Source organism: Budorcas taxicolor, chromosome 16 (genome assembly GCF_023091745.1).
Source record: "Budorcas taxicolor isolate Tak-1 chromosome 16, Takin1.1, whole genome shotgun sequence".
Classification (NCBI taxonomy): Eukaryota; Metazoa; Chordata; class Mammalia; order Artiodactyla; family Bovidae; genus Budorcas; species Budorcas taxicolor.
This window is the reverse complement of record NC_068925.1, coordinates 71,416,818-71,444,643: the sequence shown is the minus strand read 5'-3', so window position 1 is coordinate 71,444,643 and position 27,826 is coordinate 71,416,818. Positions and strand designations below refer to the sequence as shown.

The window sequence follows — 27,826 nt, the reverse complement described above, 5'->3', positions numbered from 1 at the left end:
AGCCTGCAGTTCTCAGCCCAGTACCTTTGGCCCTCCTGCTGCAGAGCAAGTGGCTGGGGCAGCCCAGCTGACTCTTAGCCAGTCTGCTGCAGCCGCTGTTTCCAGGAGCCCCAAATTCAGCCCTGGGGAGCAGGCCCCCTTGCTAGGACTGCCTTCGGTTCTTTTCCTCCATCTTAGGATATTCCTTACACTTCTCTTTTGTTCCTTCTTAGTAGTTAATCCTGTGCAAATAGTTAATAATTCTTTATAAGACTTTCCCTCTTCAAACTGCCGTGTGGATTCCACTTTTTGGCTGGACTCTGGCTGCCGCAGGGTCCTCTGTCTGGGCAGTAGATAAGCTCACTCTCTGGGTGGTAGACAGGCTCACTGTAGCCTGTTCCAAGGCTCGCTCAGCTGCTGTAGTTGGGAAACAGTGCATTTATGTGCATACATATTACAATGCATATGTTGTACATACTTCCATTCATGTGCAAATCTGCACATATAAGCCTTTGACTGTGTGGATCACAATAAACTGGAAAATTCTGAAAGAGATGGGAATACCAGACCACCTGACCTGCCTCTTGAGAAATCTGTATGCAGGTCAGGAAGCAACAGTTAGAACTTGGCATGGAACAACAGACTGGTTCCAAATAGGAAAAGGAGTACGTCAAGGCTGTATATTGTCACCCTGCTTATTTAACTTCTATGCAGAGTACATCATGAGAAATGCTGGACTGGAAGAAATACAAGTAGGAATCAGGATTGCCGGGAGAAATATCAATAACCTCAGATATGCAGATGATACCACCCTTATGGCAGAAAGTGAAGAGGAACTAAAAAGCCTGTTGATGAAAGTGAAAGAGGAGAGTGAAAAAGTTGTCTTAAAGCTCAACATTCAGAAAACGAAGATGATGGCATCTGGTCCCATTGCTGCATGGGAAATAGATGGGGAAACAGTGGAAACAGTGTCAGACTTTATTTTTGGGGGCTCCAAAATCACTGCAGATGGTGACTGCAGCCATGAAATTAAAAGACGCTTACTCCTTGGAAGAAAAGTTATGACCAACCTAGATAGCATATTCAAAAGCAGAGACATTACTTTGCCGACTAAGGTCCGTCTAGTCAAGGCTATGGTTTTTCCAGTGGTCATGTATGGATGTGAGAGTTGGACTGTGAAGAAGGTTGAATGCCGAAGAATTGATGCTTTTGAACTGTGGTATTGGAGAAGACTCTTGAGAGTCCCTTGGACTGCAAGGAGATCCAACCAGTCCCTTCTGAAGGAGATCAACCCTGGAATTTCTTTGGAAGGACTGATGTTGAAGCTGAAAATCCAGTACTTTGGCCACCTCATGCGAAGAGTTGACTCAGTGGAAAAGACTCTGATGCTGGGAGAGATTGAGGGCAGGAGGAGAAGGGAACGACTGAGGATGAGATGGCTGGATGGCATCACGGACTTGATGGACGTGAGTCTGAGTGAACTCCGGGAGATGGTGATGAACAGGGAGGCCTGGTGTGCTGCGATTCATGGGGTCGCAAAGAGTCGGACACGACTGAGTGACTGAACTGAACTGAACACCTGCTGCTGCTGCTAAGTCACTTCAGTCGTGTCCGACTCTGTGCGACCTCATAGATGGCAGCCCATCAAGCTCCCCTGTCCCTGGGATTCTCCAGGCGAGAACGCTGGAGTGAGTTGCCATTTCCTTCTCCAATGCATGAAAGTGAAAAGTGAAAGGGAAGTCGCTCAGTCGTGTCCGACTCTTCGCGACCCCATGGACTGCAGCCCACCAGGCTCCTCTATCCATGGGATTTTCCAGGCAAGAGTACTGGAGTGGGGTGCCATCACCTTCTCCGATATATATATACACCTACATGTGCTTATTTCAGAGTTGTTTATGATAGCTTTTGCCAAACAAATTTTTATATGTTCAGTTTTATTCCTGAATGTTCCTCCACTAACCTCCTTGCCAAGATTTTATGGTTTTGGCCCTGATGAGAAAGGTTGTCCCATACCTACATTTGCTTGTAAGATGATTTTTATAGCTTAAAAAGTTCTTTTTAATATCTGTGTGGAATTTCTATTTGAATGGGATGTCAGATGATGCTCCATTTTAGTTTTCTTTCAGATGGTTAGATACCTGTTGTCAGATCACTTATTCAATAATTTGTATTTTTCCTAATGAAATCTTTGTTATACTTTTCATATGCATTGCCATTAATTAAGGGTTTTTTTCTTTTGTGGCATTTATTTGTCTATTCTTACATTAATTCTTGTTTCTATACCATGTTGATTTTTGTATAATGGCTTTATAGAGTATGTTCTGATGCTAGCTATATTTCTTATCAGCATTGGGGAAATGCTGCCTTGCAAGGTCGTCTTGGAATTCCTGGGGCTCTTACGTTGGTTCTTCTTGGTTCCAAGAAGCCATGCCAATTATCCATTATCCATTTATTGCCTCTTAGCTTCAGGTCCGTTCCTTTTTTTTTTTTTTTTTGATTGGCCTCACTGTGGGGTTTGTGAGATTTAGTTCCCCCATTTTAGTTCCACTGGACCTCCAGGGAATTCCCTTCAGGTCCTTTCATTTCCTGTTCCACATTAATGGGCTGGACTCTTTAAGCGTTTCCCTTTACAGTGAGTATTGCAGTTAAGTTCCACTTAAACATATGCTTAACTGTAGGGGACACTGGCGGGGCGCTCTGGGAGGGTCAGGTCTCCTCTCCCTCTTTGCAGTCTGCTGTGGACTGTTTTTCTTTTTGCTTTTGCTGCGCTGTTGCCAGAAGCATCTGCCTCAGCCATACACCTGGAGCCCAGGCTCCTGATGAGCTTGTAGCTGCAGTTAGTCCGTGGCCATCTAGCTAAGCACTCCACGGTCTCCAGGCCTGTTGGAGAGTGGGCTTCACACACACTCTCTCTGTGTATCTGCCCCTCAGCTGCAGCCCGCTGGCACTCTGTACCCCTCCGACAGGACACTAGAGCTCAGGCCTCATTGCCCTGTAGGCGAGCAGATTCTTGATGCTCCCCCCTTCTGCATGCCAGTCTGACAGCTTCGGCCTGCCTTCCTTACCTCAGAAAGTCATTTCCTGTGGCCTTGCTGACCCTGACAGCGTGTTCCCCAGGCCTTGCATGACCTTGCTTTATGCGTGGGCTCCCGGCACTATGATTCTCTTGTTGCCCACCTGCCAGCCCTGTCCCTTCTGAAGTATGGAGGGGGTCTTTCCTGGTGACTGTGGACCAGTCCGTGGAGCCCAGCAAATGTTTCCCAATCCAGTGGCTGTAACCATACCTTTTCCAAGAGGATCTGAGATCAAACCGTGGGGAGGGCTTCCCCCTTCCAAGTTTTTTCTTCCTTAGGTACCCTGGGGTATTCACTAGGATTTTCTTTTCACTTTAGAGTTTCTATTTTTCCATTGTCATGCTTAATAATTCTTTATATTAAATTTTTCCTGTTCCAGTTGCTATGTGATTTTGATCTCTTGACTGAACCCTGCTGTCTGTCTTTGATTTTAGAAGAATTCTGGGTGACATGACGTTATCCTGGCTCTGTTGGCTCAGAGTTCTCGTGGCACAGGGATTTCTTCATTCTGATTTGATTGCAGGATCACGGTACTCCTGAGCTTCACACCTGCTTCCTCAGGATGTTCAGTGGGTTTTCACAGCTCCTTGAGATTTGGGCGCAAGATGCAGAGAATCTTACATAGTATAGCAACAACAGTGACATTTATGCCAGAATAAAGGGGTCATTGAAAGCTTCTTGCTACAATTCTTTAATTTTAATAAATGCTAAATATTAACAATTTATGATATATGCTGACATTTCAAAATATAAGTAATGGCAAGAAGTATCTTGGATGCATAATTAGAAAGATAAAAAAACAATTGAGGGAAGTGGGCAACTGGTCACTCGCCATAGAACCATTAGTTCTGATGGTTCCATCCATTCATTACGTTCTTGTACTCAGCATTTGGGGATCCACGAACTCTTGTTATTGTAGGCTATTAACCTCTGACTGCTTGCTTTTGGTCTTTGAGTCTAGACATCCCATTGGTTCTCCACATTTCTCTTGCTTTCTGTTCATAGTTACTATCCAAACTCTGTGGTTCCTTCCTTTTTTTCGTGACACCTGTCCTGTTTAAGGTTGTCAAGTTGTCGCTGGTTACATGCCGTGAATGTAAGACTCTATTACTAGAGTCTTCTACGGTTAATTTCAGCTTAACCCTTAATCATCTGGGGGTTTTATGAGCACATTTAATTCAAGAAACATTTTAGAGATGGGCACTGTTGTATACAGTGACTGGAGCCTCTGCCTTCTCAGAAATGTAGAGTCTCATAGTTGAAGCAAGTGTCGTGATCCAGAAGTGCTTTAGGATGTGGCTTTCATCCGGTCAAGTTTTTAAGTCTTCTGATTCTCTACTTTTATTATGAAGGTGTAAGTAATGTAAAAAATTGACTATTCTGAGGAGTTTTAAGAATCATAACGCCACACCAACAGTTTTTTGTTTTTGTATTCTAAAAGTAAAGAAACTTCTCTTGTATTATACCTGTCTTTTCCTCTGCCTTTCCTGAGCCGTGTTATTTAGAGACTGCTTTGTTCTTATTTACAGATGTATCTTCAGCTTGTAGCACCATGCCTAACCATATATATACTTGAAAAATACAGAAATAATGAGTTAAGGTTTAAGAGCTGGACTAGTTAACAATGTTACCATTAAAAATCAGTCTCATGGCAGAAATTTAAAAGTTTGATTATAACTAGTATGGGGAAATAGATATAGGAAGAGTAGAAATTTGCATAGTTTGGGAAGGACAATTTGGAATATACCTCTTCCTGTTTTTTAGTAAATTTTACTACACATCTGTTCTCTTGTCTACAGGGAGATAATTATTGATTATTAGATATTTGGCTTCAGAATTCTCCTTTATACTCTTAAAAATTATTGAAGCTTGAAAAACTTGTTTATGTGGTTGTAGCTATTAAATATATCTATCACACTAGAAGTTTAAAAATACTTTCGTACTTAGTTAAAAATGTAATGTGAGTATTTTTATGAAAAATTAGTGTAGTATTAGTTTACTTAAATGAATCTTCAATGCCTGGATTAAAAGAAAAATACCTAATCTGCTTCTGGATCCAGTCTGTGGTGAAATGTGATGAAGTATACGGAGAAGGCAATGGCACCCCGCTCCAGTACTCTTGCCTGGAAAATCCCATGGATGGAGGAGCCTGGTAGGCTGCTGTCCATGGGGTCGCCACGAGTCAGACATGACTGAGCAACTTCACTTTCACTTTTCACTTTCATGCATTGGAGAAGGAAATGGCAACCCACTCCAGTGTTCTCGCCTGGAGAATCCCAGGGACGGGGGAGCCTGGTGGGTTGCCATCTGTGGGGTCGCACAGAGTCGGACACGACTGAATCAACTTAGTAGCAGCAGCATATGAAGAAAATTTAGAGTCACACAGATGATGTTGTTGAAAAAGGGAGGAGTATTTTAACAGCTTTTCAGATGGTTGAGGGTACTCTTCTTTGATACACTGAAGCTTGATAGTGATAAATTTGTTCTTTTTTGTTACTGAAGTATAGCTGATTTACAGTATTATGTTAGTTTTAGGTGTACAACATAGTGATTTGATATTTTTCTAGATTATACTGTATTTGAAGTTACTATAAAATGTTGGCTATATTTTTTGTGCTGTGCCTTGCCTCCTGGTATCATATTTATTTCATGCCTAGTAGTTGGTACCTCTTAATCCTCTACCACTAATTGCCCCTCCCCTCACCTTTTTCTCTGTTGGTAACCACTAGTTCTTTGTATCTGTGAATCTGTTTCTGTTTTGTTATACTCATTTGTTTATTGTTTAGATTCTACAAATAAGTGAAAAGATACAATGTTTGTCTTCCTCTGTCTGACTAATTTCAGTAAGCATACTCCCTTCTAGGAGGTCCATCTATGTTGTTCCATATGGGAAAATTTTATTCTTTTCTATAGTTGGGTAGACAGCAGTAATTTCTTAAAGGCTTAGTTACATTATGGAATCTGACACTCAATCAATGAACCTTTGGTCCTTTGTTGTATTAAAATCCATTTGTCTGTCTTAGATTTGAATGTATCTTTTACTTATGTGTAAGCTTATGACATGCATTGATCATTTGACAAGTATTGGTTCCCTAAGTTATGCAGATTTTGCAAATATTGGCCATTTTCATTAAATAGAATCCGAAAATGTTAACTATCACCACAGATCTCTGAAGGAAATTTTTTAAAGTATTAGGAAGCTGTCAAGCTTATAGTGAATTGACAGCCTGAATTTCATCACTGAAAATGATGCCATTGGTTGTTTTCTTTGAAGTGTTAGGCTCACTTTGTTTATTTTTGAGAAAATATCTGTCAGATATCCAAGTCATAGTAGTTTATATATTTTTTACCCACAGACTTTCAAAAAGAAATGGCCTCAAGTATTGGGGTTTAATAAAGTTAATTTTTATGCTTCATCACGGACATTCTTATGTAAAACTGGCATTAAGAATTTGATATGAGTGGCAGTAAGGAATATGACGATTACTAATCAATGTAGTCTGGTGCCCTCGTCTTGGTTCATGCCAAGAGGTCAGCGGCTTACTGCCACCACTTTTAGATTGCCAGTGCAGATGTCCATGTGGTGAAGAGTGCAGCTGCTGTCCTGGTATCATTATGAAAGTGGTTTTGACCTTATTGATTCTTTGAACTCCCTTGGGGGACCCCCAGCAGTTTGTGGACTACACTTTGAGAACACATAACATATGTCTGGACACGTATATGTGTATACAGATGAGTGTCCTTGCAGCATTTTTTCCCCTTTATTTATTGGAATGTAGTTGCTTTAGTTTGGTTAGTTTCCACTGTACAACAATGTGGGTCAGCCATTTGTATCCATATGCCCCCTCCTTGGGTCTCCCTCCCCCTCCCGCAGCCCACCCCTGTGGGTCATCACCGGAGCTCCCCGCAGGCTGGCTGTTTACCCATGGTAGGTCATGTATGTCAGCGCTGCTCTCTGTTTCTCCCTCCCTCTCCTTCAACAGAAGAAAACTGAAGCTGAGTTTTCTCACTATATGATTGTATGGATGTGCCATACAAACTTAGACAGTTACAGGATTCTGCAGCTATTTGTGGTTCACTGATACGAAAACATGTCCAAGATTTATTTTTAAGATAAAGAAACAAATGTTGCATAGCAGTATGTTTAGTCAGATCCCATCTGTATTTAAATAGACATTCATGTTTGTGTGAAGACGTACCTAATGTGTGCAGCCTGTGGTGACATGGGTGGAGAGATATTTTTACTTTCTACCTTACACCTTCTGTATTGTGGAATTCAACTGTGCCCAAGTTGCTTGTGATCTTGTGCAAATTAAATGATTAGCTGTCACTGGGTGCAAGGGAATGGCTTCTGAATTGGTTGAGATTCTTAGCTATTATTGTCTGTTGCTAGTTGGTTATTTCCAACTTTTCTACACATCCTTATATATTAAAGAGTGAAAGTTTCTTATTAATCTTAGTAAGTAAGCAATTTATCTCTTTCAGTAACTGGTGCAGTCCATTTGTAATACTTATAGTTGCAGTGAACCCTGCAGGCAGCAGCTGTGGCTGTGTGCAGGGAAGTTTTAGTTAATCATCTATCTTTTTAGCTAGTCTCACATTTTTAGTACATGAGCCTCAGCTGCAAAAGAGTCCTGTTTGTGATTTACAGAACCATCAGATCTGTAGTTACTATTCGAGTGTTTCAGGGAAAAGAACATGCCTTTTGGAATCAGATTTAGGCCCAAATCTCCTCTCCACTGTTTACTAGTGATGTGATCTTGTACAAACTAACATCTGAGCCTGTGCTGTTATTGAGGAGTTAGGGATTACAGCTTCCTGTCCTGAGGATCATATCGGTAGCGTGTGTAGCTCAGTGCTTGGTGCACACCAGCTCCGTTAGCTCTCATCTGTCGCTCGGTCTGCCCTTCCCCTAACGCACCGCACTCTCCGTGTCTCCTCCGTCAGTGTTGCCCGGCTCCGCTGAGAAGCTTCCGGTTAGCCTTCCAGGGCTCTAATTGTCTCTTCTAGGAAGTTCTCTGTTTTCTTTGGGGATAGTTGAGATGGTTGTTTTCCCCTCCTGGCTCTATGTCTCACCAGTCTGGCCCTTAATTCATTTTATTTTTCTCCAATTTTTTTAACTTGCAAAGTTTACAGAAAAGCCTAAAGAATAATATAGTGAACAGTTGTATACCTTTGGCTCAAGTTCACTAAAGAACATTTTGCCACATTTTCCTGGGTCTGTGTGTATCATTTTTTTCCTGAACCACTTGAGAATACATTGCAGATTTTGTGACATTTCATCCCTACTTCCATATTTCCCCTGTTACTCAAGAAATTTAATGCTGATGTTATACTGTTGTCAAATATGTAGTTAATATTCAGTTTTCTCTAATTATTCTAAAAAAATTTTTTTAAATCCAGGATTATATCTGTAGGTTCGTTTCTTTAGACTATTCCTTATGCATTTTTTTGTCTTTTCATGACTTTGATGTTAAAAAAATTATTATTTTGCTTTTGTTTTAAAAAATAACTTTATTAATTGGCTGTGCTGGGTCTTTGTTCTGACATTTTAAAAGAGTATTAGTTTGTAGGTTTCGCAATCTTGATCTTTTTTGAGATCATGAAAAACTGTTTTTTGTTTGTTTTGTTACATCTCTCCTCACACTGTGATTTCCTGTGAGGATGGGAAAAGCAGCTGCTGGCAGATGGAGGAAGGAACTGCCCGACACTCCCTATCTGTTCGACCTCGGTGTTTCTTACTAGGGTTGGCCTGGCATTCACAGCTAGGCTGTGGTGTTCTCCTGTTGCATATAAGCAGTTTCACAGAATAGGAGCATTAGGCAAGGGCGCCCTGTGTCTTTGGAGCAAGAGTAAAACAAGACCACTCTGTCATCATGCCTGAACACAGACAAAAAGATGGACATTGTCAAGTCACAAAAATGATCAAGCTTCACTTCATCCCGGCTACCATGGTGACTGCAGAGTTTCTTTTATAAATCACAGCCTTAGCCTCTCTTCATTCTTCTTGCTTCATAGTAAAATTTATTAAAACCATAGAATCGAAGAAGTAGATAGAATTAACAGAATCTTAGAATGGCTCCCACTTCCTGAAAGAGCAAACAAAGCCCCACTTCTTTGAATCTTTCCCCCAGCAGCCAAGAGAAACACTAATTCTGTAAGTCCTCTCTAACACCCTCTGAGTGAAACGCCCCAGGGTTCCCCAGAGTATACATTCTTCTTAGTTGGAAGGAGTCTTAAATCCAACTTCTTTAACTAGAGGTACGTTCTTGGTGCTGTTGACTAGAGGGAATTCACACCTAAGAGCTCGGCCTCTCTCTTCTTTTTGCCTTGTGAGTCAGTTTTTAATACAGTTAGGAATTAGTACCAAGCTTCTCTGGCTAGTTTCTTACTGGTCAAGGATAACCTTTAGTTTTGTTTAACTGGGTTTTGGTTACTGACAGTTGCATTTTTAAAAAGCTGTAAATCCTGCTTTCATGAGTTGTTCTTTATAATTAAAAAAAAAATGGAGAAGATTTCAAAGACAGCTTAGAAATCAAAGAAAGTGAAAGTGAAGTCGCTCAGTTGTGTCTGACTCTGCGACCCCGTGGTAGCGTACCAGGCTCCTCTATCCATGGGCTTCCCTAGGCAAGAGTACTGGAGTGGGTTGCCATTTCCTTCTCCAGGGGATCTTCCCAACCCAGAGATGGAACCCAGGTCTCCCGCATTGGAGGCAGACACTTTAACCTCTGAGCCACCAGGGAAGCCCAGAAATCAAAGAGAGAGACTGTATTTTCAGTGCTTTACCAGCTTTGTGAGAAGGTTTTGGTTTAATTTTCCTTGTGCCGCTTTTAATAGCAAACCATTGTGGAGTAATTTGGAGGTGGTAGAGTGACTTAAAGATAATATATACACACTCACACAAATAATATAGTACATAATGTGTAATACTGCATAATAAACCTCAGGAAAAATTTGTTTTACATTTTCTATCATAAATTACCTATAATTTTTCTACTCTTCACAAGAAAATAAAATTTCCATTCCTGTAAATGAAAATTTAAAGGCTGTAAGAGAAGCACCTGTTTATAATTTCTCATTGTTGTTGACTTTCAAGGGAGGTTATGATGATATTAAAAGATTAACAGTTTGAGAGTAGCCCCTAGGGCATTGTCTCCCATTAGAATTACTGTTGAATCTTGCTACTTTTAAATTTAATTGTCAAATTAGGTGGCTTTGTTACATGTATTAGAGCCAGTAGTCATTGCATTAAAATTTATCTGCTTCTCTTTGTCTGTGCTACCAATACTGTTTCTTATTTTTGTTATTCTGAAATATCTTGGGAACAAAGAAGTGAACATGTTCTTTTATCATATTTGTTCTGATGAGAGGATTTAGTGTAATTGAACCTTTTAATGCATTAGCCTTTAATTTTGGTTGTACTCTGAAAAATGTTCTAATTCATCTCTGCTTGTCCAAGTTTAGTGGAATAGAAATGCATAGATCAATAGAAATAGAGCAAAAATGCACTTTTGACATGTTTATTCTACTTAGAAGTTGATATACTCACAACTTAAGCATTTAAATCTACTTTAATGGGGAGGTGAGGTGAGTCATTGATCACACTAGGATTAAAGCAGCCAAATTTTTATGTATTTGTTTCAACTAGTAAACTAGCATTTTTTTAGGATGTCATCAAATATGGGAAAGTTTTTCATTTATATTTCTCAACAAATTATTAGTTCATTTGAAGATAATATCGGGTGGTCTTGTGGGTTGAAACATAATATAATGTGTGCATTTTCTGGATTTCTGTTCTAAGATTATAGATGCTCACACAATTACTACTACTGAATTTATAGGTACTGCAGTTTGCTTTTTTGTTTAAAGGATAAATATGCTGGACAGTAATCATAAGCATTGATGAATACTCAAATTCTTATTTAGGCAAAAGAAGGGATAATGGACATTTTTAGCTGTCATTTTAGCTTGTTTGGCCAATGTGTTTTTTCCCCCAGGATTGAATATCTTAGGTTGTTTTCAGGTCAGAATTTGTGCTACATGTTACAGTTCTCAGAAGTTTGTTTCCAGAGAATATTATTGATAGGTAAGCTAGCAGTGTCACTTTAGACGTGTTTTTGTCATTGGAAGAATTTAATGTAGTTGTCGAGTGTGAACTGGAAACTAGTAGATTTAGCATAATGGATAATATTAGTTCTGGCTTCTCATGGCATATGCTCTGGATGTAGCTGCAGGCAAGGTGGCTCCAGAGTGATCAGGAATCCAAACTCCTTCCTGCCTTGTTCTGTCTTGTTTTTAACCTCCCACATCCTAGTCCTTCCTGGAAGGGGAAAAGGAGACAGAAGAAAGAGGAGGGGGAGAGTGTATATAGGAGGGTGTGTAGCAGTTATCTCTTAAAGAGATTTCTGGTAAGCTGCAGAATAGATTTCATTCATATATTTTTGGTCAGAATTTAGTCCACATGTAATCTCAAGGCAAGCTGGAAATTATTGTCTATTCCCCCCTGCCCCGGGCTTCTCAGATAGCTCAGTGGTCAAGAACGGGCCTACCGATGCTGGAGACGTGGGTTTAATGTAGGAGACATGGGTTTAATCGCTGTGTCGGGAGGATCCCCTGAGAAGGAAATGGCAACCCACTCTAATGTTTTTGTCTGGAAGATTCTATGGACAGAGTTTCTAAGTTTTTATTATTTACTCATATAGTCAACAAAAATATATTAGCCCATTCTATATACTGGACAGTATAATGGTACTTGAAGATTTAAAGAAACCATGATTGGTTTATTAAGAGCTTTTTATGTGCTTGATGAGGAGGGCATGGCAACCCACTTCAGTGTTCTTGCCTAGAGAAACCCATGGACTGAGGAACCTGGCAGGCTATGGTCCGTGGGGTTACAGAGTTGGACACGACTGAAGTGACTGTGCATGCATGCATGTGCTTGGTATGGAATTATTCATTTTGAGTACCTTGTTCATTTTCTCCATTTTGTAAATTAGGATGTCATCAACCTAAATTTTATAATTACCAAGTGAGAGAGCAAGTAGTTTGAACCCAGGTCTTATCTCTCAAACCATTTCTTTCAGTTGTCATTAAGTTAGGGTTAACGTTTCATTAGACTCGAGACACATTAAGCTGAGGCATTTAATTGTTCAGTTTCAAATTCTTGCCTTGGGTAGAATAACTAGGAGTCTTTCTCTCTTTTTTTTAAGGTTGACTAGCGTTTTTGTGATCATACTACCTTGCTTATTTACACTTCATAGACTTGTAAAAACCTGTTCATTTTCTATATAACTATTTCTATTGTTATATATATATATACCCATTTCTATTGTTACATATGTATAACCATTTCTACTGTTATATATATACACACTCATTTCTGTTGTTATATATGTAGAGCCATTTCTATTCTATTTCTGTTTAAAAACCTGTTCACTTTCTGTTGTTAACCATGTTAAGGTGATGTCATGATTAAAATCAACAAGCTTGAACCTCAGTTATTTTCCACAAACTCTAGTTATTATCTTAAGTTTGTCAGCTGGGAGATGGTGTAATCTTACATGTAAGTGCTGGTTTTAAAGTATGTTGGATTAGATGTGTGTGATGTTTCCTAGCTTAGAACATCTTTTTTTTTTTTTTTTGTAATTCTGTGCTCTCACAATAGAGTTGAGCATTTTGAAACAAATTTCCCTATAAACAATAGGGAGAGTAGAGATTTGGCACAAATTTAGCTAGCATTCCAAAATTTAATCATTAATTGTGTTTCTGAGTGAGTGGAAAACAGTTGTGATATTTTAAAAAGTTGCTAAAAAACAGATTTCCTTACTTTATCGTTATATTAAGTACTTAGTAAGCTCCTGGAAGAAGTGTGGCAGGGTAAAAGTGACCTCTTTTCTCTGTGTACTCTCGGATGTACAGTATTTAATGCTTTGACTAAAGCAACTGAGGGCTCTGTTTTAATCCGTCTATTTCTTTCCCCTCTTTCACTCATTTGCGGCTCTGTGATAACTGCTAAGAAGTTGATTTATTTCCAGTAAGTTGTGGTGCCTATAACTAAGAATCTCTTTATGCTTCTGTTTTCATTAACATTTTGCAAAGCCAGTCAAGTATGGGATGTGTTACTTTTTGATTTTGTAGTTTTTTAACCTAAATTGCAGTCAGTATGATACTTGGCGTGCGACAAATACCAGCCGGTGGTCTTATCTGAGGGTAGCTCAAAGTACTCAGATTTGAAAACGTCTTATCAGCACTCAAACTGTATATGTCGTTAAAAAAATTTCTATGAAACTGCCTTTCGATCGCCTTGTAAACCAGAGCTCACTGCGCCATGCGGGTTCTTCTGTTTTCTCACGAGCGTGCTTTGTGTACACTGACAGCATCGCACGTGGAAATTGGCTTGAAAGCTTTTTGCTTCAAGCTGAGGTGTTTGACCCCACTGCCATGCAGATGTTCTCATAATTTCCTCTCTTCGACTCCTTTTATAAATCAAAAAGGAGTGGGAAAGGGAAAATGATATGAGTAATTGCAGTATTAAATTACTGTAGAAAACTATTTGAGTTCTTTATAATTCTTTTTTCAACTTTAGTTTCAAATTGCCAGCTTCTTAAATGGTAAGGTTCTTGTATTGACAGCCTTTAGATTATGACAGCACTATTTATTGGCTAGTTGCCACCTCTGCCTCCGGTTCTATGAGAAACGTTCCTTTCTTCCCTGGTGGGAGCACAAGTGATTCCAGTTATGGGGACTAGATTTGATTTCAGAAGACTGCGTACTGATCTCAGCAAAGCGCTTTCTCATTGGGAAGCTCAGCTGTTGCAAACCAGCTTTGGTCTTTATCTTTCCTTCAGTGTTGACTCTTGTTTAATTCTAGGGCGATTTGCTGAAACCGTTATTGAAGAGAGGAGACAGTGTGCTGAAGACCTGCTGCAGTTCTCTGCCAACATTCCTGCCCTCTATCACAGCAAACAGCTTGAAGAGTTTTTCAAGGTTTGCTGTTCTTTCTGGAATATCTTGTATCTTATTAAATGTTTTTATTTTCTAATTTGTAGTAAAGCAAGATTTAAGTTTTTTTTTAAATTTTCTTCCCCAAACAAAATGTCATTTACTTTTAAATTTCATTATTTAGTAAAATAACTAGAAGTTAATAGTAAATAACAGTGTCTGGCGTGTCTTCTGTTTCTCTTGTGAAAATGTGTACAGTTTGTGATTCACCGATTTAAGAAAATTGTTGCAGAGGGCTTAGAGATTATCTAATTCATCATAATTGAAATACTTTAAAATGTTTAAATATCATGAAACTCCAGTAGTTATCTTCACTTTTTGAGGTTTCTTTCAGTAATAGACTTCTTTTGGGGACAGAAACCACTGTAAGTCCATATTGAATTTGTTCTAATTAGACTAATTTGTGTAAAGATAGAACAAAAATAGTTCATGTACAACTTAAAAGAGGTAGTCTAGTACAAATTGTATTACCAGAGATCTTTGGATATTAGTGTTTTAAGTTTCTTGACATGAGATGCCTTCATTCTGAGTTCATTATAATTTTTACTAATAATATTCTAGTTTATTATGTATTGAATTTTTGCTAGTTGTTGGTTAACATCAGTGTCTTTCTTCAGTATTAATGTCTTAATTTTTCTATTACATTTAGCTTTCTAGACTAAAGCTAGATGATTGTGCCGTATCTACTCAGTTGTATAAATGTAATTTCTTAGAACATGTAGCCAGCAAGGTATATGAGGATCTTACAAAAGAATATTATCTACAAAAGGAATTTATTTCTAATGGTCTATTTTAGTTTGCTGAAGGAAGTTGATCTTTTGAAAGACATTACAAACTTGTGATTTAGAAATAATAGTAGAAAAGTTTGTGGTAATAAGATTCTTGCTGATTGACTTTGTTGCTTAATTTTTCATTACTCTGCAAACTGGGTTGAGATGATGAATTGGCTTCTGCTTATGACCTAATGCAGATATTTAGGATAAAAGACCAAATCAAATTGATACAGTATTAGCTATTTGCTAAATATAGCTGTTTCTGTATAATCTATTCTTATAGAAAAAGACAGCATTATTAAGCAAGAAGAATATTGCTTTATAGAAATTATGAAAGGCAATCTTGCAAATTAACACATACCAAGGGCTAAAAAAAGAATATAGAGATCAGATCGTAGATTTTGAATAACTTAAATAAAAGCTGTTCATTCTGTTTCTTTTGGATCTGGGAACTCCTCATTGTAACTGTTGCTGAAAGACACTTATTTTTGGGTTGTGTGAAATGAGAAACAAAAGAAGAGGAAGAAAAAATTGGGCAGTTTAAGAAAAGTCAAGCTGGTCTTGGAAAATATCTTGGAAATATCCTAAGCAGTGTGTTTGGTGGGAGAGGTATACTGATTTAATATCATAACAGTGATGCTTAGTTTCTTAATGTAGAGATGAGTAAATATGGTCTTAGAAGGTTATTTAACTCCCAAGTAAGCAACAAAGCAAAACTCACCATGTTATCTTATCTGTCTCATACAACAAAGTTTTTTTTTTCACATATGTACATATTTTAAAATTATAGTTGATTTACAAGATTATGTAAGTTTCAGGTGTACAGTATAGTGATTCACAGTTTTAAAGGCTGTACCCTGTTAATAGATACTGTACAATATTGGCTATATTCCCTGTGCTGTGCAGTACCTCTTAAGGGGTACCTCTTAATCCCCTACTCCTATTTTGCTCTTCACCTTTTCCCTCTTCCCAATTGTAACCACTAGTTTCTCTGCGAGTCTGTTTCCTTTTTTTGTTTTATTCATTAGTTTCTTTTTTAGATTCCACATATAAGTGATATCAAACAGTATTTGTCTTTCTCTGACTGACGTTTTTCACCAAACATGACACCCTCTGAGCCTATGCATTGTTGTTGCAGATGGCAAAATTTCATTACTGGGGAATGTAAAACGGTAAAAATCACTTTGGAAAACAGTTTGGCAGTTTCTTAAAAACATAAACTTCTGTTGATCTGTGTGCCTGTTCTTTTACTAATACCGTACTGTCTTGATTACTGTAGCTTTATAATAAGTTTTGAAATGAAGAAGTATAAGTTATCCCACTTTATTTGTATTTTTTCTGAGTTATTACAGCAGTTTTGATTCTTTTGAATTTTCATAAAATGTTTTAACATCCATGTGATGCACAAAAGTTTGTCCATGTGAGCACAAAATTCTGATGAAATTTTGATTGGAATTGTATTAAGTATACAGTTCAATTTGGGGAGAATTGTTATCTTACTATTATAATCTGTGAACATGAAATAACTCACCATTTATTTAGGTATTCTTTAATTTATCTCAGCACTGTTTATGATTTTCCTGTATAAGGTACTTCTTTTGCCAAATTTAATACAAAATATTTTATTCTTTTGATGCTATTATGAATGGAATTGTTCTTTCATTTAGCATTGTGCTTTAAAGGTTTATCCATGTTAAAGCCAGTATCCATTAATTCTTTATCTTTAAATACTAATTATAATTTTCCTTTGTGTGGATCCATAGGTATACCACATTTTGTTTATCTCTTCATCAAGTTGATGCACATGTGGGTTGTTGTCTCCTTTGACTACTATGAATGATGCTGTTACGAATATTGGCATATAAGTTTTTGTGTGGACATTTTTTGTTTCTCTTAGGTATATACTTAGGAGTGGAATTGATATGGGAAGATTTTAAATTCTAGTTCAGTTTATTTTCTTGTATAGGTCTAGTCTAATTTTCTCTTTTTGCTTGATACTTGATACAGCTTGGTAACTTGTGTTTTACTAGGAGTTTTCATCTGAATCCTGTAATTTCTTCATACTGGTCACTTACAATGTTTCTAACTCCTGTAGGAATGGTAGTGATGTCCTCTCTTTTCATTCATAATTTTGGTGATTCGTGTCTATTTTTTCTTGACCCATCTAGCTAACAGTATTTTTGTTGATCGTTTCAAAGGATGGACTTGGTTTCATTGATTTTTTTTTCCCTTGTATTTTTCTGTTTCGTTTCACTGATCTCTGTTCTAAACTATATTTCCTTCCTTTGGCATGCTTTGGATTTAGTTTGATCTTTGTCTGATTCTTTAATTGCTTAAATTGGAAGCTTTAGTTATTGATTTGAGATGGTTTTTCTTGTCTGACATAGGCATTTACAGCTATAAATTTCCCTCTTAGCACTGTTTGAGCCTCATCTCATAAGTTTTTGCTTTATTTTCACTTTTATTCAGTTTAAAGTATTTTCTGATTCCTTTTGTGATTTTTTCTGTTGATCCATTGGTTATTTGGAGGTATGTTCTTTAATTTCCAAATGTTTGTGGGTTTCTTAAAGTTTCGTCTGTTACTGATGTCTAATTTTGTTTTCTTGCGGTTGTGATCAGAAAATATGCGTTGTATGATTTCGGTCCTTTTAAATTTATTGAGACATGATTTATTCCCTAGCATGTGCTCTACCCTGGAGAATGTTACATGTTGACATATTCTGTTGTCAGAATATTATATTTATTAATACAGGTGGAGTAAATATTAATTCAAGTTAGTTGATAGTATTGTCTTCATTATCCTTGCTGATTTTCTGTCTAGTTGTTCTAGCAATTATTGAGATTGAGGTATTGAAGTCTCTTATTATTGTTGAATTTTCTATTTTTCTTTTATGTTGAGTTTTACTTTAATTTGGGCCTTTTTTGGCATTTGCATGTATGTTTAGAATTGTTCTATCCTCCTGATGAAATGATTTACTTAATCTTATGAAATGTCCCTCTTTCTAGTAATGTTTATTGTCTTAAAGTCTGTTTTGTGTGATTTTAATATAGGCAGTCTAGGTTTCTTACAGTCTGCATGTACTTTGCTTTTAAATTTTGCTTTCAATCTGTTTGTATAATTGAATCTAAAGAGTACTCTTACATGCACGATATATAGTTTAATCCTATTTTTTTAATCTAGTCTGAGAACTGCTGTTGTTGATGTGGTATTTAGTCCTTTTGTATTCAATTAATGATAAGACTGAATTTTTGTCTGTCACTTGCTATTTGTTATATGTCATACATATTTTTTGTTTTTTATTTCTACTTTATGCCACCTTTTGTATTAAATAGGTATTGTTTATTGTACCACTTAAATACTTTTTTTTTTTTTTTCCTGTGTGTGCTTTTATTTAAAAAGAACTTATTTGTTTGGTTGCCCCAAGGCTTAGTTGTGGCATCCAGGCTCACTAGTTATGGGCATGGGCTTAGTTGCTCTGCCTCCTGTGGGGTCTTAGCTCCCCCACCAGGTTTTGAACCCAGGTCCCCTGCGTTGCAGGGCAGGTTCTTAACCATTGGCCACCAGTGAAGTCCCTCGTGTATGTGCTTTTAAAAGTTATATTCTTACTGTTTGCTCTAGGTATTAATGTATGCATTTTAATTTATGACAATTTACTTGAGAAGAATACTAAATTCTAGTCAAGTAGAGCTTTCTGGTGCAAACTTGCTCTATCTACTTCTCCTTTTTTATTATCATCATCATAGATAGCATATTAAAAAGTGGAGACATTACTTTGCCGACAAAGGTCCATCTAGTCAAAGCTATGGTTTTTCCAGTAGTCATGTATGGATGTGAGAGTTGGACTATAAAGAAAGCTGAGCACTGAAGAATTGATGCTTTTGAACTGTGGTGTTGGAGAAGACTCTTGAGAGTCCTTTGGACTGCAGGGAGCTCCAACCAGTCCTGCCTAAAGGAAATCAGTCCTGAATATTCATTGGAAGGACTGATGCTGAAGCCAATACTTTGGCCACCTGATGCAAAGAACTGACTCATTGGAAAAGACTCCAATGCTGGGAAAGATTGAAGGCGGGAGGAGAAGGGGACTGCAGTGGATGAGATGGTTGGATGGCATCACCAACTCAATGGACATGAGTTTGAGCAAGCTTTTGGAGTTGGTGATAGACAGGGAAGCCTGGCGTACTGCAGCCCTTGGGGTCGCAAAGAGTTGGACTGAGTGACTGAACTGAACTGATACCTCATATATAAACACAACAAGACAGTGTTACAGTGTCTTTTTAAAAAGTTAACGGAGGAAAAAATAAGACCACATATATATGTAGTCTTTCTGTTTGCCTTGTTTCTCTGTTTTTTTTTGGTGTTCTTTATTTGTCTAGGTGGATTGGAATTACCATATGTTATTCTTTTCTTTCAGCTTGGAGGACTGTAGTTTTCTTTTGTGTGTGTAAGGCAGATTTGCTAGTAATAAGAGTCTCTAGTCCTTATCTGGAAATGTTTTTATCACCCCATCTTTTTTTAAATTTTAAGAATAATTTAATATGTTAGCTTTGACATACAACTATATAATAATGTCAGTTTTAAATGTAAAGAAACAGATCCTTATAGGACCAAAGTAACCCCTGGGCCATGAGATTGGCTTTTCCTTTTTCCTTTTTGTTTGTTTCAACAAATGTGCATACAGTGGTTCAGCATACAAGGAAGATGTGGTGAATACGAGAGCTATAGTTTGCAATATACCACATCTAGAACTCAGAGGAGCTGAATTAGACAGAAGTGGTAGTCGTTCTAGTTAAAGAGTCAGGAAACACCTGGACAAGTTGGTCTACAGCATCAAAAGCATCCATTTAAGTGTCTTTTTTCTTAATGATCAGAGGCCCCATATTGTCTCCGGTTTCTTCATTGTGTTTTGTGTCAGATCCAACACAGAATGGGAACTATCTTGGACGTTCAGCAGCGTCATCAGTACCCAGCTTTATCTGCCATGTCAAAAGCATGTACTACCTTGGGGTTGTCTTTCTGGATGAGAGGGTTTCCCCCAGATTTGTTGTGATGATCTTTAAAATCCTTTGTAAGCTAGATAACCAGTTGCAGCTGTCCCAGCAGCAATGGTCACTGCAGCAGTCCATTCAGCTTGTATGCTGGACGTCATACTCACGGCACTGTCCCTTGCATCCATCATTTTTAAAGAGTACTCTGGCAGACTGCAGTTCATGGGATTGCAAGAGTTGGACACAACGTAGCGCTATCTTTCTGTTTCTTTTTTTGCTGGACATAGAGAATTATCGATTGACATGTTTCTTTTTTAAAAAGTTCATTTATTTTATTTTTGACTGTGCTGGGTCTTCGTTGCTTTGCGCGGGCTTCCCTAGTTGCCGTGAGCAGGGGTCTCTCTCCATCGTGGCGTGTGGGCTTCGCATTGTGGTGGCTTTTCTTGTTGTGGACCACAGGCCTAAGTGTGCACAAGCTTCAGGAGTTGCAGTACGTGGGCTCAGTAGTTGTGGCTCGAGGGCTCTAGAGTGCTGGCTCAGTAGTGTGACGCACAGGCTTAGTTGCAATGTGCAACAACCCGCGGCATGTGCAATCTTCCTGGATCAGGGATCGGACCCATGTGCCCTGGGTTTGTGAGAGTTTTATGTGAGATTTAAGTCACATAATGTAAAATTCACCATCGGCAGGTGGGTTCTTATCTAGTGTGCCACCAGGGAGGTCCCACAGTGTTTCTTTTAGCAGTTTGAACTTATCATTCCTCTGCCTTCTGTCCTTTATTGTGTTTTATGTGAAGTCAGCGGTTAATTATACTATGGCTCCACTGCATACATCTTTTTCTATTACTTCTTTCAGAATTTAGCCTTTGTCTTTCAATTGTGTGACTAGGTGTTGAGCTCTTTCTGTTTATTTTATTTGGGGTTTATCTTTTTACATTTGTAGACTGATTTTTTAAAAATCAAATTTGGGAAGTTTTCTGCCCTCATCTCCTCAAATACTTTTTAGCCCTTTTTCCCCCTCTCCTGTTTGGTACTACCATTATATATAAATTGGTATGTTTGATATTGTCCTGTAGCTCTCCCTGATTCTCTTTATTATAATGTTCATTTTTTCCCTATGATCTTCATATTGGATAGTTTATATTGATCTTCAAGCTCGTTGACTATTTGTCTTTCTCAGATCTATTGTTGAACTTCTCTAGTAAATTTAAAATTTTGTTATTAAACTTTTCAACTCCAGGATTTTCATCTGGTACTTTAAAAAAAAATTGAGATCAAGTCACATAATGTAAAATTCACCATTTAAGGTGTACAGTTCAGTGTTTTTTTTAGTATATTCACATGGTTAGGCAACCATTATTACCAGCTAATTCCAGAACATTTTTATCACCCCATAAAGAATGCACATTAATGAAGTCTCCTCTATGTACAGTTGGGAAGGTCACCTGGAGGAGGAAATGACAACCCACTCCTGTATTTTTTCCTAGAGAATCCCATGGACAGAGGAGCCTGGAAGGCTACAGTCCATGGGGTCACAAAAAGTCGGACACGACTGAGCAACTAATACTTTTACCTTTAAAGAAACCTTAGAGGCTTCCCACGTGACTCAGTGGTAAAGAATCTGCCTGCCTATGCAGGAGATGCAGGTTCCATCCCTGCGTCAGGAAGATCCCATGGAGGAGGAAATGGCAGCCCACTCCAGTATTCTTGCTTGGAAAATCCCATGGACAGAGGAGCCTGGTGGGCTACAGCCCATGGGAAATCAACGAGTGGGACACGACTGAGCGACTGAACACACAAAGAAACTTTATTCCCATTAGCGTTCACCCTTCCTACACCATTTGCCCTATCCTGTTGAAAACACTAATCTGCTTTCTGTCTTCATGGATTTGCCTATTCTGGACATGAATGGAGCCATCCGATATATGGTCTTTTGCATCTGACTTGTTTCACATAGCTTAGTGCTTTCAAGGTTCATCTGTATTATGTGTAGCATGTATCAGTACTTAAATCCATTTTATGGTTGAATAATATCTATTAAGTGGATATAAATATATCACATTTTGTGTATTCACTCTTCATCACACTTTTCTGTTTCTTTAAATATCTTGTAATTTTGTTGTTGAAAACCGAAAAGTTTGGATAATATAGCAAATCTGTGTTCTGATTTGTTTCCCCTGAAGGTTCTTACTGTAGTTTTATCAGTGTGTTTAGTAACATGTCTGTACTAAATCTGTGGAGTCTGCTTGATGTACAGTGTGTGACTGCTACTATTTCTGCTCAACCTAATATCTTCATTGTATTTTTAAACCTGGCTTGGCGGTGGCTAACCCTGTGTAAGCATAGCTTGGGTCAGCCAGTGATTGTTCTTTGCTTGTACACTGTGTTTCATTCTATTTCTCCCTTGATGGTGATGATTCTTTGTGTGTTTTAAAGGTTCCGGCATGGTTTAAGTTGCTCTGGCTTTTGTTTTCCTCTGGGATCTCTTACATTTCCTCTGTGCATGTGCACCCTCTCATGGTTTGCCAGGGATTTGCAGATAGCTTGATCCCTCTCTGGTTTTTCCTTCATGGATAGGTGGAGAGTTTATTAAGAATAAGAACCCTTACAGCTCTGCCATTTTCTGGATCTTCCTGCTAAATGTCTGGTCCTTTGCCAACTGCAGCTTTGTGCTGCTACTGTTTCTATGTTCTTGCCATGTTTGGCACTGAGATTACTACTGTTGTTGATGACACTGGAGTGGACCTCTTTCTCTACTTAAATCTGAATCATGCCAGCCTCATCTGCAAGTGAATCTGCTAGTTTTTAAGGTTTGTCTTTCCTTGTATGATTACCATGGCAACCCAGATGGGATGGAAGATGGAAACAACCCCAGGCAAGAACGCCACAAACTCCCACAGTTCTTACCTTTGGTTCTATAGTTTTTCATGAGTAGCCACTTATTCATTTGCTCTGTGTTTTTTTGTCAGTTTCCAGAGCTCTGGAATGGTTGCTTTGACAGTTTCCTCTAGCTTTGTCATTGCCTTCTCTGGGGAGAGCATTTGCTAACTTCCCACCATATTTGAATATTCTGGCACATCTGAGCTCCCCTCCCCACCGCCTCCAAATTGACTCTTCATTAATCAAAACCTTTGAGATGCTGTATAATAAGAGTTTCTTTTTACTACATATTCAGAAACACTAAAAAGTTAATATTTTTGAACTGAAGATTTAAAATAGAATTGTGGCATATTTTCCTACTACTTAAGTTCCTCTAGAACAGTTTTTATTGTTATTGTTTCATTAAAGATTTATTTTTTATTATCTATTTTTTATTAAATTGTTTATTAAGTTAGGTAAGTAAAATTTCCATAGGATTATGAGCTAAAACATTTTTGTATTCTTTAGTATTTTGTTTTTATTTTTTTATAAGCAGACTTTATATCAGCTAGTAATAATAGCAAATAATAATTTACTGAGTACTTACATTGTTCTAAACACTTCATATGCATGAAATCTTTTAGTCCTGAGAAATCCCTGAGTTAGTTATATACATGTTATTTCTGTTTTATAGGTAGGTAACTTAAAGTCACATACCTGATAGTGGAAGAGGTAGTTAACAGTTGAAAGGCACTTTCTGTTACGTGAGATTGTAGGTCAAATCAACTTTGTCTATTAAAATGCTCAAAAATACTTTTAGATTTTCTTAGGATTTGGTTTGGATGTTGTTTAGAGTCGAATAGATACTCTTCTTTTTGGAGAAAAAGTCAATTGTAATCTGTTATTTGAATATTTGAGTACATGTGATAAAGTGATAAAAATTCAAACATTTTCAGGGTTTCAGTTCACTTAAGACTCAAGGAAGTAAAATTTGATAATTTGAGAGGGACCATTTCACATTTCTCTTCCTTTAACTGGCAGGGAGACTTGATGAGGTAAAGATGTTGTTGAGAGTTGGGGGAAGGATACTTGTTGAGTTCTGAGTGCCGAACCAGAGAGGAAATAGGGGGCTTATATTTCTCTTTGGCTTTGCTATCCTGGTAATAGTGTTGGGGGTATAGAACTGTTGGTGGAAGGTTAAAGCGCAGAAGAGCTGTCATTTTAATTGTTGGTTGGTTGGTTGCTAAGCTGTGTCCGACCGACTGTTTTGCGACCCCATGGACCATAGTCCTCCAGGCTCTTCTGTCCATGGTGTCTCCCAGGCAAGAATACTGGCGAGGGTTGCCATTTCCTTCTCCAGAGGATCTTCCCCATCCAGGGATCAAACCTGGGCCTACTGCATTGCAGGCGGATTCTTACCACTGAGCCACCAGGGAAGCCCGTTAATTTAGTTCTTTAAGGGTTATAAGCCTTTAGAGCATTCAGTCCATAGAGCCATAGCACAAAATCACACTACACCACTTGCCTGACAGAGCAGTCTCTAGTTGTACACAAAGTAAGAGAATCTTTTTGGCATGAATTTGAAAACTTAAATACTTAATTAAGATGGTGGTCACACGGATAAATCAGTTTATGTTTATTAAAAATGTTTCCTTAGGGACTTTCCCCAGTGGTCCAGTGGCTAAGACCCTGAGCAGGGTGCCTGGGTTTGATCCTTGGTCAGGGAACTAAATCCCACATGTTGCATCTAAGACCTGATACAGCCAAATAAATATTAAAAAAAATTTTCCTCAATAAATTTATTTCATGTTGTGTGCATTATATTCAAATGATTCTCAAGTATACTTTTTGGATCACTTGAGGTACTGTGTGGCATGTGGTAGTTTTTAATTTGGTAAAATTAAATGACTCCCTAATGGAGTCCTTCATTTATCACTAATTAGAAAGACTAGTGACTCTAAAGAAACTGAATGACATCCCCCACTTTAGCTGGTGGGCTTTTTCTTTTTCTGCATTTTAAAAAGATGAGCACTTCTGATAGATTTCAAATAACATGCTTTTGTAAAAAGCCACACATTATTAGAAACATAAAATTCCTGTTGAATTAAAAAAGTTTTAGAACAGTATAGGTTTACAGAAAAATTATGGAGAAAGTATAGTTTTCCCATATATTCACCTTTCTCCCTCACAGTTTCCCTTGTTGTTAGCATCTTGCCTTGGTGTGTATATTTTTTACTTTTGATAAACCAATATGGCTATTCCTGTTGATTTTTTAAAAGCAGTTGTAATCTAGTTTAATAGATGAACATTTTTGTAATTCTTTTAAGTAGTTGCGATAATTATCATTCATTCATTACTGATATTTTAAAATAGTCATACTGACCATGAAACACAGTTATTCTAATCTTTTTAGGGTGGGATAATCAATGATGGCTCTGAATTGATCGGTCCCGTTGAAGCTTATCCGGATTCCCTCACTGATAGCTTTCCTGAGTGCAGCACAGAAGGTAAGAGATTTTTATATATATATATTTTTCATTTCAGTGGTTTTGATTGCTGCAGACTATAAATCATATCTACATTGCCCAAATCAGATGGATATAGGGGTTTGAGAGTATTGCACTAATTCTAAGGTACTTTTTTCTTCACATTTTAACATCATTGCTATTGAGTACATGGTATTGGGTTGATGATACATTAATTGACAGCTTTTTTCTTTCTTAGTGATACATAAAATAATGATTTGTCCTACAATTAATGGCTTCTTAGGTTTGTTGAAATGTGGTATAGTAAGTGCTCAGAATTGGTATTGTTGAGTGCCTTTCTGAAGTTTATTTAGCTGGATCTGACTTTCAGACAATTAATTTCAAAAGGGACTTTGAAAGTTTAGTCATGTACTAGAAAGAATAAATCTAAGGCAGTTTTAGTATTTTTGATATTCTTTATAATAGCATGAGTCTAAACCAAAGCAATTTTTGTACTTTTTATCACTTTAATTCAAGAATGCGTAATCTCTTGTTTTATTCCTCTATTAAGCCATTCTTGAATTTTTAATGAAGATTTTAAAAATTTCCATAGTTTTCTTCCAGAAAGTATTTTAGATTTAAAAGAGAGATATATGTGGGGACAGGGCTGGGGAGAGTCTTTAAAAATAGGTAAATTAGATTTGCTTGAAGTCGCTTAGGTTTGGTTTATATAAAACAAAAATCATACACCAGAGGCTATTTCTTGATCTGTTTCACGAGTAAGAATTTATGGTAGAGGAGAATGGTTTATGACTGACATGAGAGGTGGTCATGATCTCTCTGTAGTGATGGTCTTGTTGGAATGTGTACTGATATCATACCTTGACACGCTAACATAGATCTGTTGCAGTCAATTCTCATCATGGTTTGGTAGGAGCAACAAGTTCCCATCCATTTTGTGGGTTGATGCACTTAAAATTTGTTTTTCGTTTGGTGAAGAAAATCCACACTGAGAAGTAATTAAAATTTCTTATTTTTCATGGTAGCTCCCATTGACTTAAAAGCACAGTCCATTAACTTACATCCAGTGTTCTGTGTAATGTATGGGGGATCTTAGGCTGGGGTCTCCTTTGGGTCCTCGGTATCTTCAACTCCATCCTGAATCAGCTAAGATCATAGAAAAACAATATTGATAGTCATTTTACTTTGCAGTCCATCAGGTGTTTTGGGGGAAAAATACATCTATTCTCCATGACTTGTTTTGATCTGAGATTCTTGCTAGGCTTTGGAAAAATCTAACCACTTCTTGGGATCCCAAGATGACTATTTTTAGAACAAGTTTCCTTGGAGGATGACTCTTTTGGGATAACCTGATCTGGCTGTTGCCTCAGAGACACCCTCCTGCTTTTGAGAAACAGGGAGTCAACATTTTCTGCTTGTAAAACTGGCAGATTTGGTGATGTCCAAGAGAGGCCAAGCAGGAGACTTAAAAGATTTGTGGGAGAGTGTTCAGTGAGGAGTACAGTTCCTGAAAGTTACGGAATCTTTTTTTTTCTCTCTTTGATTTTTGGTTCAGTAATTGAAGGGTATGTGACCTGAGGATGACTCTGTTCTTTTATATCCTTGATAAGTCTTTATTACCTAGGTAGGTGTCAGCCATGGTGAGAGAGGGGTGTCTCAGGAGCCTATTTTAGTAGAAAGTAATCAAGGATAGGAGTGGTGCAGAGATCTTTTGTCCTTTGCTTAAGTTTAGAAGAGAAGGGGAAGAGTTGTTATTAGGATGTTTTTTCTTGGGATGGTATTTTAAAATGTGGAAGGCTCTTCAGAATAAAAAGCTATTCATGTTAAAGGAGATATAACCTAAGGTGGGTTATAACCTTAAACTTATAGGATAGGGTGAGTTTGTAATTTATTGTCCCAACTGAGACACTTCTGAGAATTAAAGAAGATGCTATTGTACTTATTGTTCACCAAGACCAGGACTGCTCTCTGGGTGAATGGGCCACCCTCCCTACAGTAGAGGTAGGGTGTATTTGTTTCAGAGTTTATCTTTTAACATTTCAAAACGATGAGTTTTCCTTGGAAGCAATTATCATGTTAGGAATATGCTTTTATGGGAGAAACTAGGGGCAACATTTAATACTGAAATTTTATCCTTCCAGTGCATAAGTTAGTTTTCTAACTGCATTACCACCTCTGAAACACCCTGGGCTCCATGAAGAATGAAAAACGGAGCTGGAAAAGCCGTTAGTGTTTATGTTTTTCACCCCCTCCCTTTAAAAATCTCTGTGCATGGCTCATTGATCCTGCCCAGATACCTTGTTGACAAATACAGGTTCGAGTATCAGACATCTTACAAATTTGCTGATATTTGAGAGGAAAAATGACTTTTAAATACCATGAGATTGCCTGGCATCCTGGGTAAGCGCAGGATTTACTTTCACACCAAAAGGCCTGCCAGTCCCAGAGACGAGCAAGAGAGAGGGCCTCTCGTAGGAAGGGGGCAGGACAGCTCACAGCCAGCCGAACCCCGCAGGTGTGCAGGGCAAGGGAAGGTTGTCGAGGGACTGTGGCGGCACATGCTGGCGAAGCGGATTTAGAGCCAGAACGTGAGGAGGTGCTGCACTGCGTAACAGCTCTTCTGAGCTCTGAGTGCAGGGCTTTAAATGGTGTTTTGAAGGTGGATTCATTT

General features: G+C 38.0%; 1 protein-coding gene across 1 annotated transcript in view; it reads left to right on the top strand.

Annotated features, from left to right (window-relative positions):
• Positions 1-27,826, top strand: part of RPS6KC1 (ribosomal protein S6 kinase C1) — a 211,964-nt gene that overhangs the window by 39,324 nt on the left and 144,814 nt on the right. Inside the window, exons 4-5 of the mRNA XM_052653436.1 lie at positions 13,924-14,039; positions 25,083-25,176. Coding sequence (XP_052509396.1) covers positions 13,924-14,039; positions 25,083-25,176 — 210 coding nt within the window. The remainder of the gene's footprint in view (positions 1-13,923; positions 14,040-25,082; positions 25,177-27,826) is intronic.